Consider the following 17,789-nt stretch of genomic DNA (forward strand, 5'->3'; position numbering starts at 1 on the left):
ACGAGCGGTACGTAAATTAGATATAGCCACAGCAATTTTACCCATGAGCATAAATAACGCATATTTCCTTTATAACATCCATTCGTTTACAACTTCATCTACTTCAGCACTACGGCATTAGGTAAACACGCGTGTGTTTGCTTTCGTAACTTGCAAAAAAAAAAAACACGATGTGTAGCTCTTTAAAAAAAAATTGAAGTGCAGTAAGAACATAAAAACAAATCATGGTGCCGTTGTCAGCACTCAGCTTCAAAGAGCTGTTCTCCACTGCTTTACGCACTATCCCTGTAGGCATCCCTGGGCATCCCTTTAGCGCGCAAACCCGTTATCCCATTATTCCCCCGGTCATTTCGTGGTTCGTCTCCGTCGGCTACGGAAGCGCTTGCTTTGGTTTAGGCTGAACTTTGGCGTGGCGACTCGTCTGGGTGACCCACAGGAGCACGAAGGAACTTTTTACGTAAGTATGCATGTTGATCTTCATCCCCTTGCATATTAGTGGTCAATTAACAGCTAATTACTCGTGAACTTAATGCCACGAGAAACAATGAGCCCGACTCGCAAGTAGCCCTTATCTCTCCGTAGACATCATTGGTTGTATTTTGATTAACGCGTCTTTGTGCATCGCTTCTGAGAGGTTTTGTTTATATCGGGTGTGTGCATGGATATTATAACAAGCCTATAATTTTTGGCGCTAAACGAATGTTATGCTACTACTGCTCGTCATGGTTGCGATGACAGGCAAGTGCGAAGTAGTCGACAGCTTTTCATCGCAATTTTCGCGTTTGTAACGCTAATCGCTATTTAATATATGCGCTGTCATAGAAACCAGCCTACATGTCTTGTGCTTGAATGACGAATGTTTCCACTGCAGTGCTTTGTTTCGTTGCGAGTCCTTGTATGATGAGACAAATGTGAGCAGAACAGATGAGCGAACACAATTCTTTTTCAGCGCTGCCAGAAGCAATGCAAAACCTGCCAGTTATCTGCTCAAGAAGGAGTTTATTTATTTATCTATTTATTTATTCGTTAATTTATTTATACAGGTGCCTGCAGCACCTCAAGGGCATTACTGCTGAAGTGGGGGGGGGGGGGGGTGACAACTGGAAGAAAACATGTATTCAATAAACATGAAAAAAAAAAAACTTAACAGCACAGTACAGTTGCTAAAAGCAAGAAAGTAACTTTTTGTCCCCTCCCACTTAACTGAGTTTTCTATCGCAAACCACGGTAAAAATTTTCCCACTCGTTTCCTGCTGGCATCCTACTGGTTCCCAGTAGTATTAGAACCACCAGCAGCTACTAGTAACAGTAGCTGATGGAATGTGTAGCAGCTGGGTTTCTGTCGTGCGCTGCAGAAAGTCAGACTTTGGTGCATTGTTTTCATGGGGTTCTTTTGGCCTAGGAATCATGGTGCAGCAGCTACCTTGGGCCATACAACCAAAACAATGATGACGGCAGAGGTTTTATTTCATGAATCATGCTTTATTATTACTTATGCCTACATAAGCTCTGCAGTTCGCTTGGCCACCCCTTAGTTTGAGATTGTGGTACTACCGCAGGTGTGCTCCAGCTCCAAATCAGATGGCGCCATGAAGTTAGCTGCACAGAAAAGGACTTGTTCCGAAAAACATGCTAGCAACACCATGCTACTGTTATTTACATTTTGAAAGCAGCCACTCATGAACCACACATGTGGTGAGAATCCACACGGGATCAGGTCAAGTGTAGTACAGTCAAGTCTACTTATAACAGATGCACTTATAATGAACGCTCACTCGTTATGAACGAGGGTCGGGGTACCGTCAAAATATGCATTAGGGCTACGAAACTGTCTCAGATTAAATGAACAACCGTGACCATACCACTTTGTTACAATAAAAAAAAGGGGAAGCCTGGTGACCCGCCACACCACTGCAGTTGAAAGACGCACGCTTGCTGCGAATGCGGAGAACAACGAGCACAACCCAGGTATTGGCGCATCTAGTGTCCACCTACCATAGGACAGGTTACAAGGTCTGTCGGTGCACGTGTACCCTGGATGGGTAAAGAACCTAATGTAAAAGCAAATGAGTGGCAATCACGTAAAAGGACCAGTCAAAAACCACCATCTCCGATTTGAGTTATGAATAATAGTCGAGGTATGCGGTGCTCGCCCACCAAGACCGGCGTGTGTGTCATTGACAGAGTCGAATCTCGAGCTTCTGCACTGCTGCCACGTGGAGGCGGCACACAAGAAAACAGATGTGTAGTATGTCATGTGCACACATGCACTGTAGTAGCTTGGGCACTGCTATCTTGTGGAGAATCGAAGAGTTGGGGGGCAAACTACGAAATAGCATAAGCGCCTCATTAGCTATCGCTTTTCCGCGTTCATCAAGCAGCTGGTCCGCAGACTGTTTCGGGCAGGAGCATATGATCACGCTGCAAAGCTTAGAAGGCAGCTTGATAGTGTCCGATTTGAATAAACAGATGTCCAAAAACGACTCTTGGAAAAAAACAAATGCCACTTTTGTAGAAGTTTGCATTCCTTTGGCTGAAATAAGGGGAGTCCACTTCACATGAACTTTGGATACAACGAACAACATCCGTGCGATTGTTATAAGTGGGCTTGACTGTATAATCACATAGCCTTTAATGAAAATTTTTCATGAATGGTGCTCCACCAGAACTTGAGAAAGGGTGAAGGTGGGTCACACATTGTGTGCACTAGTGCATATTGAACCTAAACCCACACATACCAACTGTGTTCACTCAACACTGAGAACACCATTTCTAGGAGCAGTGTAAGTACATGGCCTTAGCATGAGGCCGTAAGTGCTGGTGCTACCAGTGAGGTTACAGGTATACACACCGTTAGCCAGACCTGGCTGCTCAGTGCTGAATGCTTTTGTCTTGTATGGAATGCCACACAAGACACACCTATACGCTGCAGTAGCTATAGTAGTATCAAGACATCCAAAAACGAATTATCATTGAAAGCTAGCCTACTTGGGCTTCGATTGGCATTACTGTAAACAGTGCAGTCAATAACCAAGTGATGAAATGGGGCACTTGTGTGACACTGCAGCAAGTGTCGCAAGGATTATATTACCTAATTGCTTCTGAGAACAGCCCACATAGTATCGCAGTGTATGCAACAGATCGAGCATCCAAATGCTGCTACACAGTGTATGCCATTAAAATTATTGTGGTACACATTACCGGAAAGCTAGCAAGAGTTCACGGTCACCAGTACTCTGCAAGCAAGTCTGTAATAACCTTTCTGTACATTGGATTCAGGTGGCATCACAGACACCATGACCAAGTCCAAGACATAGCTTCCACAGTGCATGTCGAAACAGGCACCAATAAGCAGATTAGGGAAACATTCAGCTTTCCACCAAGCTTCTAGTTTCAAACGCAGTGCCTGATGCAATGTCCGTGCTGCCAATCTAAACAATAGATAACAAAGAAGCCAACAGACACAAAGGGAGGCATAGGAGAATGGTAAAAAAAAATCCCTTATGCTTTCCGTTGTTTCAATGGCTGTTGACTCCTTTGTTGTCTGTCATAACGAAGCCCCTCCCTACATTACTTTGCAAATCTGAAACATGTTACACAATAGTACACATTTCATTGAAGGTTATCACACCCGGAAGAGTTGCTTGTGATTAGCATCTAAAATTTTCATAAAAATCCATTTTCAAAAAAAGAACTTGTAACAATTTTTGATGTGAGAGTGCAGTTTAAGGTAGCAACACAATGAAAACAACAATGCTCTCATCATAACAAATTGCCATATGCAGATAAGCAACAGCAAAGCACTGAAGAAAAAAAAAAGTTTTCTGGATTGTTTTAGATGTGCTACAATGACGTATTAACATAGAAGTATTCACAAAATCCCTTTGTCTGTGCTTTGCTCCGTTCTCGTCCTTGCCGCTCTGAGCGCAGTACTCCTTTTTGTACCAAGGTAAGCGGTGAAAATAAATTAAATATATCAACTATAGCATTAATATCAGTACTGTGCTGTCTGCCTCCCGCGAAACTGCCGGCGAAAGTAACTTTCCTCTGAGCATGCTGAGCTTTTTTCTCGCAAAGCTGCACTGCGATGTAGCTCCTCGAACTATAACCATAACCAGTAAAGGCAAGCATAACTTAGTTTTGAAAACGAACATTCGTACTCTACTGCTACTGCGGCGTAGCGCATTAGCTCGGCCGGAGCTCCTGCTTTTTTTTTTCTTTTTTTTTCTTTCTTGCCTGTTTATATATCTCCAGGCTTGCTTCGTAGTTTAAACGTAACTATTATAGTACCGCTTCACGGGCAGCACTAACTCCAGGCTTGCTTCGTAGTTTAAACGTAACTATTATAGTACCGCTTCACGGGCAGCAATAACAATCAGAGGCTTTTAAGGTCACGTTTTGTTATTATTTTTTCTTTTTTTTTACTTGCGTACAAAAATACGGCCCATTTGGAATTACGGGGTCATACCACCTCACTTCGGTAGTACACTCCGTTTTCATCAGTAGTGGCCATCACTGCCGGACATGCTTGCGTTACTGTTGGTCTTCCCCAGTGTCATAAATTAGTCCTCGCAAATCTGCCAGGTAGGAATAATCCAATCGGACATGTGTTTTTACGGGTCACAGATAAGTCAAATATACTTAGGCAGAACTACGGGCCAACAAAAGTGATCACCTCACTTGGTAGTTCACTCGAATGTGATCAGCGGCGGTCATCATTGCCGGGCTTACGTGCCTGAGAACCGCTGTGCCCGTTTGCATTGCTGTTTTCCATTCATTTAAATGAGTCTTTGCAAAACCGCCGGACCTGAGCCCTAACGCGTTACACAAGTCGTGAAGACCCACAACACGAGAGAGAAATAAGCTTTTACTCACAATTGCAGCGCGGTGCTAGGCCTTGTAGAAGAGTCGTTTTACATTTTTGCGTCTTGCCAGATTGTCATATCGCTCAAATTTACGTAGAAATGCTCTAAAATAATTAATACCAAACATGTTAAAAGCGCAAAATACTCGCGGTGCATCGCGCTCGTAAACACGCATTGGTACACAGGCACGAACATCTGCCGCCAAATTCGGCACTCCCTCAAGATATTACACTGCGTAGACTTCAGGACAGCCACTTTTGGCTTGTGGAGGCTCAAGTGGCTCAAGCCTATGGCTCAAGCTGTAGGACGTGGTCATAGGTGCTAGAGGCCTGCAATTGTCAAACTGTAATGCAAGAAATACGTGACATAATAAAATTTATTTACATTATTTAAAAAATAACTTCTTGTACATAATTGTATTCGCTGCACTTAGAGAGTTAATGCCGATGTGTCATAAGACGCGTGCGTCGTCTGCTGCGCTAGCAGACAGCAGAAGTAAACAGTAACGTGCACTATGCTATAATAAAGGAAATGTTTCTTCTAAATGATAAAACTTCTTGTGTCCCTGACGCTTGGAATACCTCATAGCGATATTCCACTATGTGGCTACTGCTCGAGAGAAAAAAAAAAAAACAGACATATGCTTAGCTTGTTTGTAAAATTGCCTGTTCTTCGATCGTCTACCGTTGTATTTCAGCCCACTATAATTCTTATAATGTAACCTAGACTTACCAGAACCATGTTTTAAATATTGGTACATAGTTTTCGTTCTTTCTTTTTTTAGTGAAATGCGTAAAAATGCGGTAAGTGTATGCAACAAGCTTTTGTATGGGACTGCATAAACTCAAATGCATGCTTTTGTACACCTTCAAGCCAACTGAAGATCATCGGGTCGTCTGCTGGTTTCAGCAGACACCAGTACAAACCAGTAGCTCCCAGCCAGCACGAAACGAGTAGGAAATTTTCACCTGATTTTCATGGTTAGGATACATGTGACATGAAATACTGGGTGAAAATCTCAAGCAATGTGTTTCCTGTCTCTCTTGCTCGTTTGGCCTTTTCTTGCATTTTGCTTTTTTTTTTCATCCCCGTGCTCCTGGTAAAGTGCACTCAGTGCAATATTCAAGTTCTATGCTATGATGCTGGCTGTGATATGTGCATTTCGTTCGCATGACGACAGGCAGAAAGATTGCTTAAATAAATCCCAGATTGCAAGCACTTGTGACACACGTAACTGTCAACTTGCTTTTGATGAAAGTTCAGGAGTGTGGTGCGGCACAGAACGAGGTGGATGTGAGAGTAGCGACGTCAGTTGTAGAGGGGCACTATAGTTTATGGCTAGCCTAACAGGAGCACTTAGAGAATATCACAATAATTCTCTTGGCTGTAGGGCTTAGACACTGGGCTGCAAAAAGTTTTTTACACTTCTCTATTATTATTTTGTCCTGTTTTCTCCACGCAGCATGTCGAAACCATTCGCATTGGTGAAGTACCCAGATGAGGAGGACAGCTTGGCAGCTGTGCCGGTGGGCTGGCTTGATGGCGACAGCCATTGCTTCTGGCCTATGGCCAGCCCAACGGCAGTGATTCGCCTGGCAAAGAGCCAGGCTGATAGAGATGCCAGCGGGCACCAATGGACACGGTGCCCAGTGACAGTGGTTGCCTCTTGCCGTAAGTATAGTCACATTGTAGACTATGTAAAGATGATGATGATCTGGCTAGCAATCGTAAAGAGCTCTTTAAGAAATTCTTTGAGCCTTCAACTCTATGTGACTAAATTGCGACTAAGAAGTTGTAATTTAGCAGCCACTTAGCCAGTTATCAAAAAACAAAGAGGAATGAACTGTTCTCTGTAAGCCGATCGAAGGCGACTTTTGAAACATACTAGTGCCTTATTCTTGAAGTCCTACAGTTTTCAGCGTAACTGCTGGAGTCAACATGCAAAATAATTACAGTTAAGACAGAAAAGTTTAATGCGGTTCAGTTTTTTTTTCTTCCAGTTTTAAGTAAGCGTGCTGCAGCAGCTAAGCGTCAGGCACTTTGCTGCTGGGACGAGTCCCTGTGTTACGTGCATGCAGTGAAATGGAGCAGTGCAGAATGTGCTTGTGCAATATAGTATCAGTGCTTGTTAAACTATCCCACTTGATGTAAATTAGTGTTCTTTCACAATGTTGTCCTTCTGTGCAAGCATTGACCTCGATGCCCCTTTTACACTACACGAGCTTGAAGCTGCACTTCTTGCTAACGCCACTCGGTCGGCTCCTGGTGAAGATGGAATCACTTACTCTGCTAACGCAAAAGATAACGCAAAAGAGTACCTTCTCAACCTCTATAACACCGCCTGGGAAGAAGGCTCTCTGCCATCTCCTCCGTAGCCATGTGTTGCATAGTTTTTAAACCCTAGAAATTGGAAACACGTTTTAATTGTAAATATAAAAGAATGCCTCTGCCACATGAGTGTTTCAATAGCATTCAAACATGGATGGAGTCTGTTGGCTGAACTGACTGGTGACTGCAGTTACAAGGGCAGCTGAACAGGCGTTAATTCGGCAAAGTAGCCTAGAACTTCTTTTACATACAGCAGTATCATGCACTTTCGGATGTGTATGTGTTATGGCCAAGCGTTGAGGAATGATATCAATGAAATTTATAAAGAAGGGCAGGTCGTTCAACCAATTGCATGTTAGTGCTTCTATGGAAGTCTATGATCCTACTTCCAAGTTTCGATGACCGGGGTTGTTGCATATTTTAAAAAATGCGAAATGTAATTGTGATCAGGAAGCCCCTTCCATTAAGAGTGACCGCCATAATTAAATGCTCACAAGATGTCATGACAGACAGCAGAGCGTCAGCAATGAGGTAATATGTCAAAGAACAGATTTCTTTTATTTTTATACATGACTAGCCATATTAGCAGTGTGCATCTTAGGGGAGTGCTTGACGAACATTGCTACCAAGCAAACAATAAATGTAATATGTGTTTTTGCCGGCATAAAGGCATGATCAGTTGGGCTGGGCAATAGATGTCTTACATATAGCTTATTATGCGGCAATCTGCCGCGTCATACCGGCAGCTACAGCAGCACTATCAGCAGTCTAGTGCTTTCAGACCCGCAATGCCAATGAAGCTGATCAGCAGATGGTTGCTTGATCTGTCATAGGCTGATCGAAAACCACTTCGTTGAGGCAATGGCCTAAGTAGTTGCACTTGTCTGTGCCTTAACCATTTAAGAAAATGAAATAAACAGCACTTCAATGTTCAAACTTTAACGTTTATGAGCAGTGAGCTATGCCAGAAATTTCAGTCAACATGGCCAGTTCTACAACAGGTAAACCTAGCAAAACATTGAGTTGGCCATGCTAGTTGGCACAGCTATACCAACTAGCTGTATACCAACCTATGGTCATGATACTACAGCGTAAGAAAAGAAAGAGGGATCAGAGAAAGGAAAGCACGGGACAAGCGCTGACTTACAATTAAGGGTTTTCTTTACCAATGATTTGGTATATAAAGAAACACTCAAAGGTGTGAAAGTGTTGATGCAGATAAACCATATAACACAACACTAAAGCCCACTCAGATATGTATGCAACCTCCAAGCATTCTCAAGAAAGGCAATCTCCCTGTCACTTAGAAAACTTTTTTTGCCTACGCAGTTATCTTGGTCCAATATAGAAATCCTCAACCACTTCCTGTGTTGTCTAATCATCATGGGTGTAGTGCAGGTGTAGTACAAATTTCATTCATTTCATATTAATTCTTTGCAGGCTCTTACAAGAGCGCCGAAAAAAAGATGCGAAAATATGAATTTACATCTGCTGTGGAGACGTCAGCAGTTTCTGGTAATTATAATTCCTGGAGTTATAATTAACAAAAAATTATTTGCATACTGAAGATGATATTAATGTGCAATTCTTTCTTTAGGAAACGAGGGCATTGAAGATTGGCCCGTGGAAGTGGAGCTGCCATCACCTCGTATGTTATGAATTGTCATCGACATTTAATCTATAAGCTTGATTTTAGTTCAGATTGTGAATATATGGCAGTAGGTGCTTGCAAGAGCTGCAAAAAAAAAACTGTAGCTCATTGCACTCTCAGAGAAATAGAACACATTTACCGTATATTCTCATGTCAGTATACAGATGTCAGTAACCATTTCTTGGCAAACTGCCAGTTGCCCGCAGTTCTAGGGTAATTTTAGTTTACTCAAGAGGTAAAGATGCAGTGTTGAAATTTCTAGTAGACTGCTTGAAATTGGAATGATTAAATTTCTTGAGTTAGGCAAGCATGGCCAGATGTAAACGTGTCACATGCTCATTAAGTATTGAGTGATTTTGGCTCCTTGAATAAGGAAAAAAATAGTAATATCTTGTTAATTTGGCCTTCAAGGGATCAAGAAAAATTTTCGAATTATTGAATGATACTATATACTGCCAAAAACCTCCTGCATCACAGTAGTTTTATGTGATGAATGCAAGAAATATGGTTGTCTGTACTTGAGAGGTAAAAACTTATTAACATTGATCATTTTCCATGGCTACATCAAGTACTTTGCTTTGTGCACAATGTCAGGAGTGTTGAAGAATTGCTATAATATGATGCCTGCATAGCCCTTTTCACAGTGCAGTACAGTAGCAGTAATGCCTCTTCACAAATGGCACTGCTCTGTTTCAAAAATGCTTGCATGGACCATGGCTCTTGATGGCAGCGGCAGAATGTTGTGAATTTAACAAAAGTGAAACAGTGTTGCTGGGATATATTTGACAGACGGGGGACTTTTTATCTTAGTCACTCTTCTGCTATAGTGTGCATGATTGTTGCGTGTGCACGGGCGCCACTGTTCCATGCGACTCAAGCTGGGAGGTCTATTTTGGGAATTGCTGTCTTTCTGGGTTGCATAAATTAACACAACTTGGGGTTTGAAATAGGTGCCTTTTACTGTTACCTGGCAAAGAATGGTCAAACAAAAGCACCACCTCACTTTAATCTGGACAGTATGAAGGAGCACTGAACAGGGTAAATGGGGTACACCTCAGTTTGCAGGTCGAGCCAACGTTTCGACAAGTGAATTTGTCTCCGCCTAGACGAAGACAAGTCCACTTATCGAAACGTTGGATCGACCTGCGAACTGAGGCGTACTCCACTTACCCTTGTTCAGTGCTCGTTCATACCGTGTAAACCATCTTCTTCCTCTCGTTCTACCTTTAATCTGGACAGTTTGTTTATTATTTTTCGTGCCTCCTGCATTACCACTAATGATGTTCGTGTTCCAGCACCTCTGAATGAAGGCGCTGAAGTGCCAGCAGTGACACTTTCTGAAGCTGTCGGCAGGGAAAGTGCAGCCCTGAGCTCCGAGGAGGCTGCCAATGAAAGTGGGACTGTTGAAGGTGAAATTTTCACTTTGTTTTCTTTTTTTAATGTAAAATAACCTAGAGCAAAAAAACAGGAATGCTAGCCAAGCATGGGGACAATGTGAGAGGATGGGACAAATGTTTGTCCTGTCTTACCAATTTTTCCCTGTCTGATTTTCACTCCTATTTCTCTGCTATCAAGTAATGCTCTCAGCTAGAGGTTAGACCTGTTTAGCCTTAAAAAAAAGCAGCAAATTTTATTTTCCTCAGTATATCCTATGCTAGTGAACTGAAGTTGGCATTGCCAGAAATATCTAGAGAATAAATATTTAGGAAGGTATTACACGGAGTTCACGATCAGACTGAAATTATGTTCTTTGAAAGTGATAACTCTGAAAATGTTTACTGGTATTCTTCAAAGACAGTCCCTACTGAACCAAAGTAATGCTAAAACATACAACCTAGTATTTCGATTCGCTTTCAGCTTTTGTCATTCATACTGCACTGGCTGCTGTAGTTAGTAACTTTTGTTGTCATCTTTTGGATCCTGGCATTGCTGCTGCCTCTCTTGCCCACGATCACCAGAAAGCCATCACCAATAATGTACTGCGTGCAGTGGTCCCATGTTCTGTGCTTTTTCTTCTTGCAGAATAATTTATTCACTTCCAGGGGCATACAGGTCAAAGGGGCTCATATTTTAACTTTTGTTGTCTTTGATAGTATCTTAAAAGTTCATTAGCTGGAAGCGAATGCAGTGCCTCAGATGGAGTGTAAAATGTGGAAGAAAATTAATTTGGACATCATGCAGCCCCTGTGCACTCCCTTATAAGGTACCCAAAACCAACAGGGTGGCACGCTCTCATTTAGGAAAGATCTCAGCAGTCTAACCACCTTCTGCAGCATCCGCTGCCATTCATCTTTTCTTGCATACAGCAAGATTTATGTGTGATAAGCAATAATTACGACCTTTTTTATTTCTCAAACATTCGCCTGTGCCTAGCAAGAAATTTCAGTTGGTCGGCAAAAAACAGCCCGCTTTATAGAGATGGTGCCACATTTTCTGACTTAAAATTTCATTTTTATTTGCATACTTCAACTTAAAGTGGCAATAAGCTGAACAGTGTTTACCACAAAATGGTTTCATTTAGTGCACACAAAAATGCTTGCACTATTTATTCTAATACTCTCAGAGCGTCTCACATAGGACTGTATGCCATGTATGACGTCATGTTTATCTTGCTGACAGATGGCAACAATGAGTCACTAGATGATCATGTTTGACATATATGCTGGCAAAAGTTTGCTGTTTGAAAGAGGCAGTTGTTTCAAGCTGATTTTCCAGCGAGTTAGCTTGTGGATTAATATTTGGGCATCGTTTGAGGCATATGTCTGCTTTATGCCATTGTGATGGAATACTTCATTTAAATGTTGCCAGCATATTCGTGGAACAGGAGATATTAAAAGGGAGTCTTCGCAAATCCCAGTTGGCATGCAATATATTTGCCCCCCCACCTCCTTCTCAAATCGCTATCATCTGGTGTTGCTTGATCATGAACCCACCCTGTTTTTTTTGTTGTTTAGTTCACTTTTGTAAGCACTTGTTTGTATTCTTGCTTTTGGCAACTACCTTTTTATTCAATGCCTACCTCTCACTTATACTGGAAACTATAAGCAAAATCCAGATGGCAAAACTAGAAACAGTAAACTAGTTACAAGACCAGCACTACATTCAATTCTCGTGTCCAACCCAGCTGGACTGTGCATAGAATCACGCAGCAGCTCACAGGTTATTGGCTGCCCCCTGCTTCGGCATCAGTGCGGCATAGGCATACTTTTGCTCTTTGGCAGTAGAAGCTCGTGGAACCCCTGAGCTCTGCAGAACCCAGTTTGAGAACCCCTGATTAGTGCATAAACAAAAAGAAAGCCTAGGAGTGGTACCTTGCAGCTTGCGCAGTTACTTGGTAAAAGGTATGCAAAACAAGATTACCTGCTTAGAGGTCTGATCAGAACTAAATTTTCTGTTTAGTAATATTGCAGATGACTATAGTGTAGCTCCTAGCCTTTGAAACATGTTACTGTGCATCACCCTTTATGCACTGCATTTTGCATTGGAATGTGATGAATTACTGTGGCAAATTTTTCTTAGCGTTCCTTTTTCAGAATTCTGTGTTGTTCCTTTTTGTCATAAGCAATAGGCAACTGTGTGCAGTGTCTGCAGTTCGATAGTGCAGAGATGTATGAAGAAAGCCTATCTGAAATATTGAACATAATATAGGGGTGCCAGCGGAAACACAAAGATGCGTACACAAGAACGAAGAGGTAGCTACAGCACAAAAACACACATCTGACGCATGCGCATCTGCGGTGGTGCTGCAGATGCGCATGTGTCGGATGTGTATTTTTGTGCGGCAATGCTTCTTCAATAAACCACAGTTGATAGTCCAGCATCCGTCTGTAGCTACCTCTTCGTTCTTGTGTACGCACCTTTGTGTTTCCGCTGGCACCCCTGTAATTATGTTCAACATGCACCAACTGGCCCAAGAGCTAATGTTATTGTATCTTATATATTTCCTGTATTTATTTACGTCCACATGGTGGTGGGCTCATCTTGGATTTAATCTTTACTTTGTCCTCTGATGTGGAACTTGACACATGATTCACCTTTTTGTTGCATTTTGTTTATCAGCCAAGGACAACAGTGCAATAGAGATCTTTGCTGCAGCAAGTGTAATGCATTAGCTCCCAAAAGTACTTGTAGTTACACAGAACAGACTCCTACCTCCAGAATTTTTCTAATATCATCTTGTCATGAAAAACACTTTTCAAATGATGCAAAGCTAAATTACAGCCGAAAGCCTGCTCTGCTTTCTGACTCCCTATTAGCATGTGCTTCTCATGACAGTAGAAGAATACATTAATCCTTTCTGCAATGCAGTAGCAGTGGAAATGCTTCTGAAGTGCCATAACCATTGGCAGAAGCCCAGACTGAGGAGGCATTTGCAGAACAATATCGCAGCTCTTTTGCTATCTGTCACACGTAGAGGAGCTCTGTTTGACCTAAGTGTTCATCAGTGTGATGACATTTATAACTTTTACATTAGGCTGGCAAGGAATAGATGCATGTGTTATGAGTGTCTCTGTGAAAGTTGTAGAAAGTTAGGGGCATAAGCAGCATGTTGCTTCTTGCTATTTACACTCATACTGTTTTATTGGTGCCTAGGGCATAAGTGATGCTATCGGCCTTAGGAAGCTGTACTCTCACTGAATTTATTATTGATTGCTTCAATTACAGCTGCAGTGCTCAGGGTCCTGAGGATTTTGCAGGCACTGCGCAGCCAGTCTCCCCACCAGCACCTCCTCCCGCCCTTGCTCTGCCCGCCTACACTACAGAGGAGCTGGAGGCAGCCGACGCTGCCTTGCAAGATGATGGTGTGGCAGCTGCACTGGTAATCTAATGCTTTTTAATAATTCTGAACTGAGAAAAAGGAGTACCTAGTCAGGGTTTGCAATATAAAGTAATTCAGATGTTTGTGAAAAAGGTGCATGCCATGCTCTGTGGATAACATGCTCATCATATTCATAATTCTTACTGATTTGCTTGAGTATGTTGTCACTTCTGCATGTTTTATTAATGTAAATATCTTGTGCATGAAAGCTGCATATACAGATTACTGGGTGCTTCAGTGAACATTTTCAAAAATTCTGAATAAGGGGAGGCTAGAAAAAATAGATTGTAGGAACGCATTTCCTGATGCAACAGGCACAATGTACGGCTAAACTTTAGTAATTACATGGTTAACTAAACTCAGTTATTAAATCTTTAATTTAATTGCGATTTGGTGGTTAGTGGCAGTGGGGAGTTCAATTCCATCAATCGTGCCATACTTTTTTTCAATAAACAAGTTTCAAAAGCACTGCAGAATGAGGAAATTACACACGTTTTCACTTGAAAATGGAAATTATTGTAAGAGGCGTGGAAGCTCAGTGAGGATGGCAACGTTTGCTGAGGCTTGTTGCAGTGACCATGGCACTAAATTCGAACTGTGCTTTATTTCTCTTTATTGCTCTAAGAAAGTAACGTCTACACATTTGGCTATTACTGTCCTTTTCTTTCCATGTAAATCTGATGCAAAAGTGCTTGCAGTTTGAACTGAGCACTGCAACATGTCCGCAGTGGGTGTCACATCTGCAGCGACACTCCTGCATGTCTAATGCATAAAGTTTCAGTTTTGCTTCAGGAAGCATTACAATTGCTCGTGCTGCAGGGCTTTTGGCAATTACATTTTCATTTCAGGAATTGATACTACTACATGGTCTTGTATATGGTCTCAAACCGCTTTTGACACTATACCACCAAACTGTGCAACAACACTGATGTTTGGGCCCGTTGATGTTGATTCATCAACGTATAGTGCTCACAGCACGAAAAAAATGAGGACATGAAGAAACACACAACAGGAGGAACTTCCAACTAAATTTTATATAAAATAAAAAAAGCTTAAGTATTGTGCTGTTATTGCCATGTGGTAGTCAACCGTGTTTGTCCTGAAAGGCCATTTCATTATCATACAGAAACAATGAGGGGGGCTGACACATTGATCTCCCGCTTTTCTGATATGATATACCTCAACAATATCTCTTTCAGTCTGATCTTTCTCGCACCCAAGAAACTTGGTTTTTCGAAAAATTAGCTTACACTTACAGTTTCTGCATTCAGTGGCAAGATTACTCCCTTTACCGTCTTTGACTTAATCATATTGCTCCCTGGCTCTCTCATTAAAACAGTGTCCTGTTTGACCAATGTAAACTCTATTACAAGTGAGTGGAACACTGTAAACTACCTTTGTAGTGCACCGGGTGAACCAGAGTTGGTGCTTGATACTACAATGCGGCTTTTGCTCTTTCATCATCATTGGACAAATTTTTTAGAGCCTACTTGATGCAGAGAAGAGCATGTTTACATTGTATCTTTTTGCAACCTTCTTAAATTATGGGATACTTTGCGAATGCACGAAATGACTTGTGTTGTCAGCCTCTGATCTTGCTTATCTTGCTTTTTACTGATCTTTTTCTTTTTTAGCAGGCTGTCTGCAACTGCTTAGTATCTGGAGGATAGCCGGACATGTGCAAACGCTGTGCTTGTATTTTAACGCTCTGAGATATTTGATGACAACATGATTTTTCCAACGTGTAATTGAGGCAATTCATGGCAACTGCTCATTTTACTACCTTCCAATGAGCACTACTATAGGGGAGGAGTGCCTTTTGTGATCTAGGATTATACATCCAACATATGTGCCCTTTCAAAATTGAAATTCTTAGGTCACGGAACTGTACGCTGTCTTCATGTGGGAGCTCATGCACAGCCCATGAGTTCACAGCCCTGTGTTTTGTTTATGTTGTGGTGTCAAGTCCTTGTTTTCGAGCTGTTTTTTATCCCCACTTTTTCCTCTCTTGCCCATATCATGCTTTCTTTCATTACTTGATCTGCTGCCAAAAACAGGAATGTTAAGACTGCTTAAAGAAAAGTGGTTGCTAGGCATGCAGCTTTACTCATGTTCTTGGGGTACATAATATTAGATCATGCTCAGTTTCGGGATAATGGGCCCCGTGGCAGCGGCTCAGTCACTCAACTGCTGAACCCAAAAAGAGTTCAAACCTGGCTGCAGCAACCACTTTTCCATGGAGGTGAAAAGCAAGGTGCACGTGTGCTGTGCGATGTCAGTGCACGTTAAGGATTCCAGATGGTTAAAATTTGCAAACCCCTCTTCTACAGCATGCTCTTAGCCCGAATTCCTTAGGGACTGCAGCCCAAATACATCCAGCACACATATCTGCTAAAAGCCTCAAGTTATAACATGATAACAGCGACCACTTTTGCTCAGCACCTAAATTTGTCTGCTCCTAGCAAATTAGAAAAAAAAATGTCTTTGTTTGCAGTGGTAGAGAGCTGTTGCATCATACAAGAATGATGCATTAAATAGCAGGCACAATTGTATGAGCTGCTGACAATTGGTCACACAGTTATCTCAGTTATTCTATTCAGAAATAAACTAACAGTACTTGTTATTTTATGTCTAATAGCATTTTCGCAACTATGATTTTCTTTCTTTTCAGCGACAGCAGCTGCTCCGCCTGGGGGGAAAAGGGCTAAAGGAGGTGGCGGCCAACGCCATGACCGCCATCATGGGGGTGTCCGTACAACGCCTGTACAGTCTGCACGGCCGGAAAGGAAAACTTTCCTTTATCGGCCTTAGATTGTGCAACGTGGTCACAGGTATATTTTTTTATTAATTACAGTAGCTTTTAATTTTAAAACATGAGCGAAAGCACATGTAACAGGCTTTGCTGCACTTTGTTTTCATCTGTAAAATCTGTTACCACTTTACCCAGCTTACGACTTCTTTTTTATAACAGATGAATATTTTGTTACTGCAATTGTTTGTGGGGCTGGTTGCAGTTTTCCTCAGTGGGCATCTAAGGAATGAACAGCAGATGTATTTTGAAAAAGCCCTCAAACCAGTCAAGTCCATCTTTTCTCGCAGCATTGCAGTCATGTTGCACTGGCCAGCTATTTGTGTTCCCCCTCTAGTCCTTGAAAGGTGGACCATAGTGTCATAGTAGCTATATACAGTTGGTTAGAAGAGCTTTCTTGCGAGAGCTTTTTCTAAAGTTGCATTTGGTTGCCTATAGTCCTTGAATTATGAGGCCCATTCCGTGTAACATTTACTTGTGTGTCCTCTTCTGTTTTTTTCAATAAAACTTGTTGCTGGGCTGGTTCCTCGTCCTTTTGCGCTACCTTTTATTCTTCTGTTTTTCTTTCAGTGAAATAAGCTTGATTTCTGTGAGCCAACAAAGTGTTCCTGTTGGCCTAAAATGTCCATTTATCTTGTGCAGATGTTATCTGCCAAAAGACAGGCGTGGATGTTGCTGAAGCGCACGGCTTCATTAAGAAGTGGTTGCCAGGGTCAGTGGACCGTGGTGACGGTAGAAAGCGGCGCTTTGCCGAAACACTAAATACAAGTTCTGCCGCCAGCCTGGCAACCACACCGAACCCCTGTGCTTCGGCGACGTCCAGTACGGCACCCTCACTGCCTCACCCGGCCCACACCTCCAGTGCTGCCCTGCAGGGCCCTGCTGGCACCTGAGGCTGCTCATGAGTGGCCTCTACCCGGTGTGCCAGCGCTCTTCTTGGTGTTCTACCGCTCCTCCTCCCGTCCGTGACCACCGAAACGACTCATATGGCCCTGCTCCCCTAGCTCGTTCCCACTACAGGGCGCCACCTCCTCCGCAACAACCCCAGCGGCTGGACTTTGCTGATCGCTGCGATCCTGTTACCGAGGGCTATTATTTGGACCGTGCTCGTGAACCACCCGTCTGTTACCGCTGTGGTATGCTTGGCCACATATCCAGATTCTGCCGCCGCCGGAACCCGCCACCACGCTACCAGTGCCAATGGACAAATCTTCGTTCTACTCTGAGCCCAGAAGTCCATGACCCGACCTATCCCCCTCCTTCGGGCTCCTACCGCTACGTACCACCACGCAACGACTCGCCAGTTTCTGATCGCAG

At 42.6% G+C, this 17,789-nt stretch overlaps 1 protein-coding gene across 1 annotated transcript; it reads left to right on the forward strand.

The window, feature by feature from the left end:
* The first annotated feature begins 6,328 nt into the window (after positions 1-6,328).
* On the forward strand, positions 6,329-17,365 carry LOC146186657 (uncharacterized). The gene is made up of 4 exons (XM_084608075.1): positions 6,329-6,507; positions 13,510-13,663; positions 16,335-16,494; positions 17,115-17,365. The coding sequence occupies exons 1-4, from the start codon at positions 6,329-6,331 to the stop codon at positions 17,363-17,365; spliced, it is 744 nt and encodes a 247-aa protein (XP_084464201.1).
* The last annotated feature ends 424 nt before the right edge of the window (positions 17,366-17,789 follow it).

This window comes from Amblyomma maculatum, chromosome 6, assembly GCF_055883805.1.
Source record: "Amblyomma maculatum isolate TAMU_Amacu chromosome 6, ASM5588380v1, whole genome shotgun sequence".
Taxonomy (NCBI): Eukaryota; Metazoa; Arthropoda; class Arachnida; order Ixodida; family Ixodidae; genus Amblyomma; species Amblyomma maculatum.

Excerpts from the sequence above, each read along its gene's own strand:
- LOC146186657 (XM_084608075.1), top strand. The coding sequence starts at position 6,329 with ATGTCGAAACCATTCGCATTGGTGAAGTACCCAGATGAGGAGGACAGC. Across the intron at positions 6,508-13,509 it reads AGCGGGCACCAATGGACACG|CTGCAGTGCTCAGGGTCCTG; the intron begins GTGCCCAGTGAC and ends CTTCAATTACAG. Across the intron at positions 13,664-16,334 it reads ATGGTGTGGCAGCTGCACTG|CGACAGCAGCTGCTCCGCCT; the intron begins GTAATCTAATGC and ends CTTTCTTTTCAG.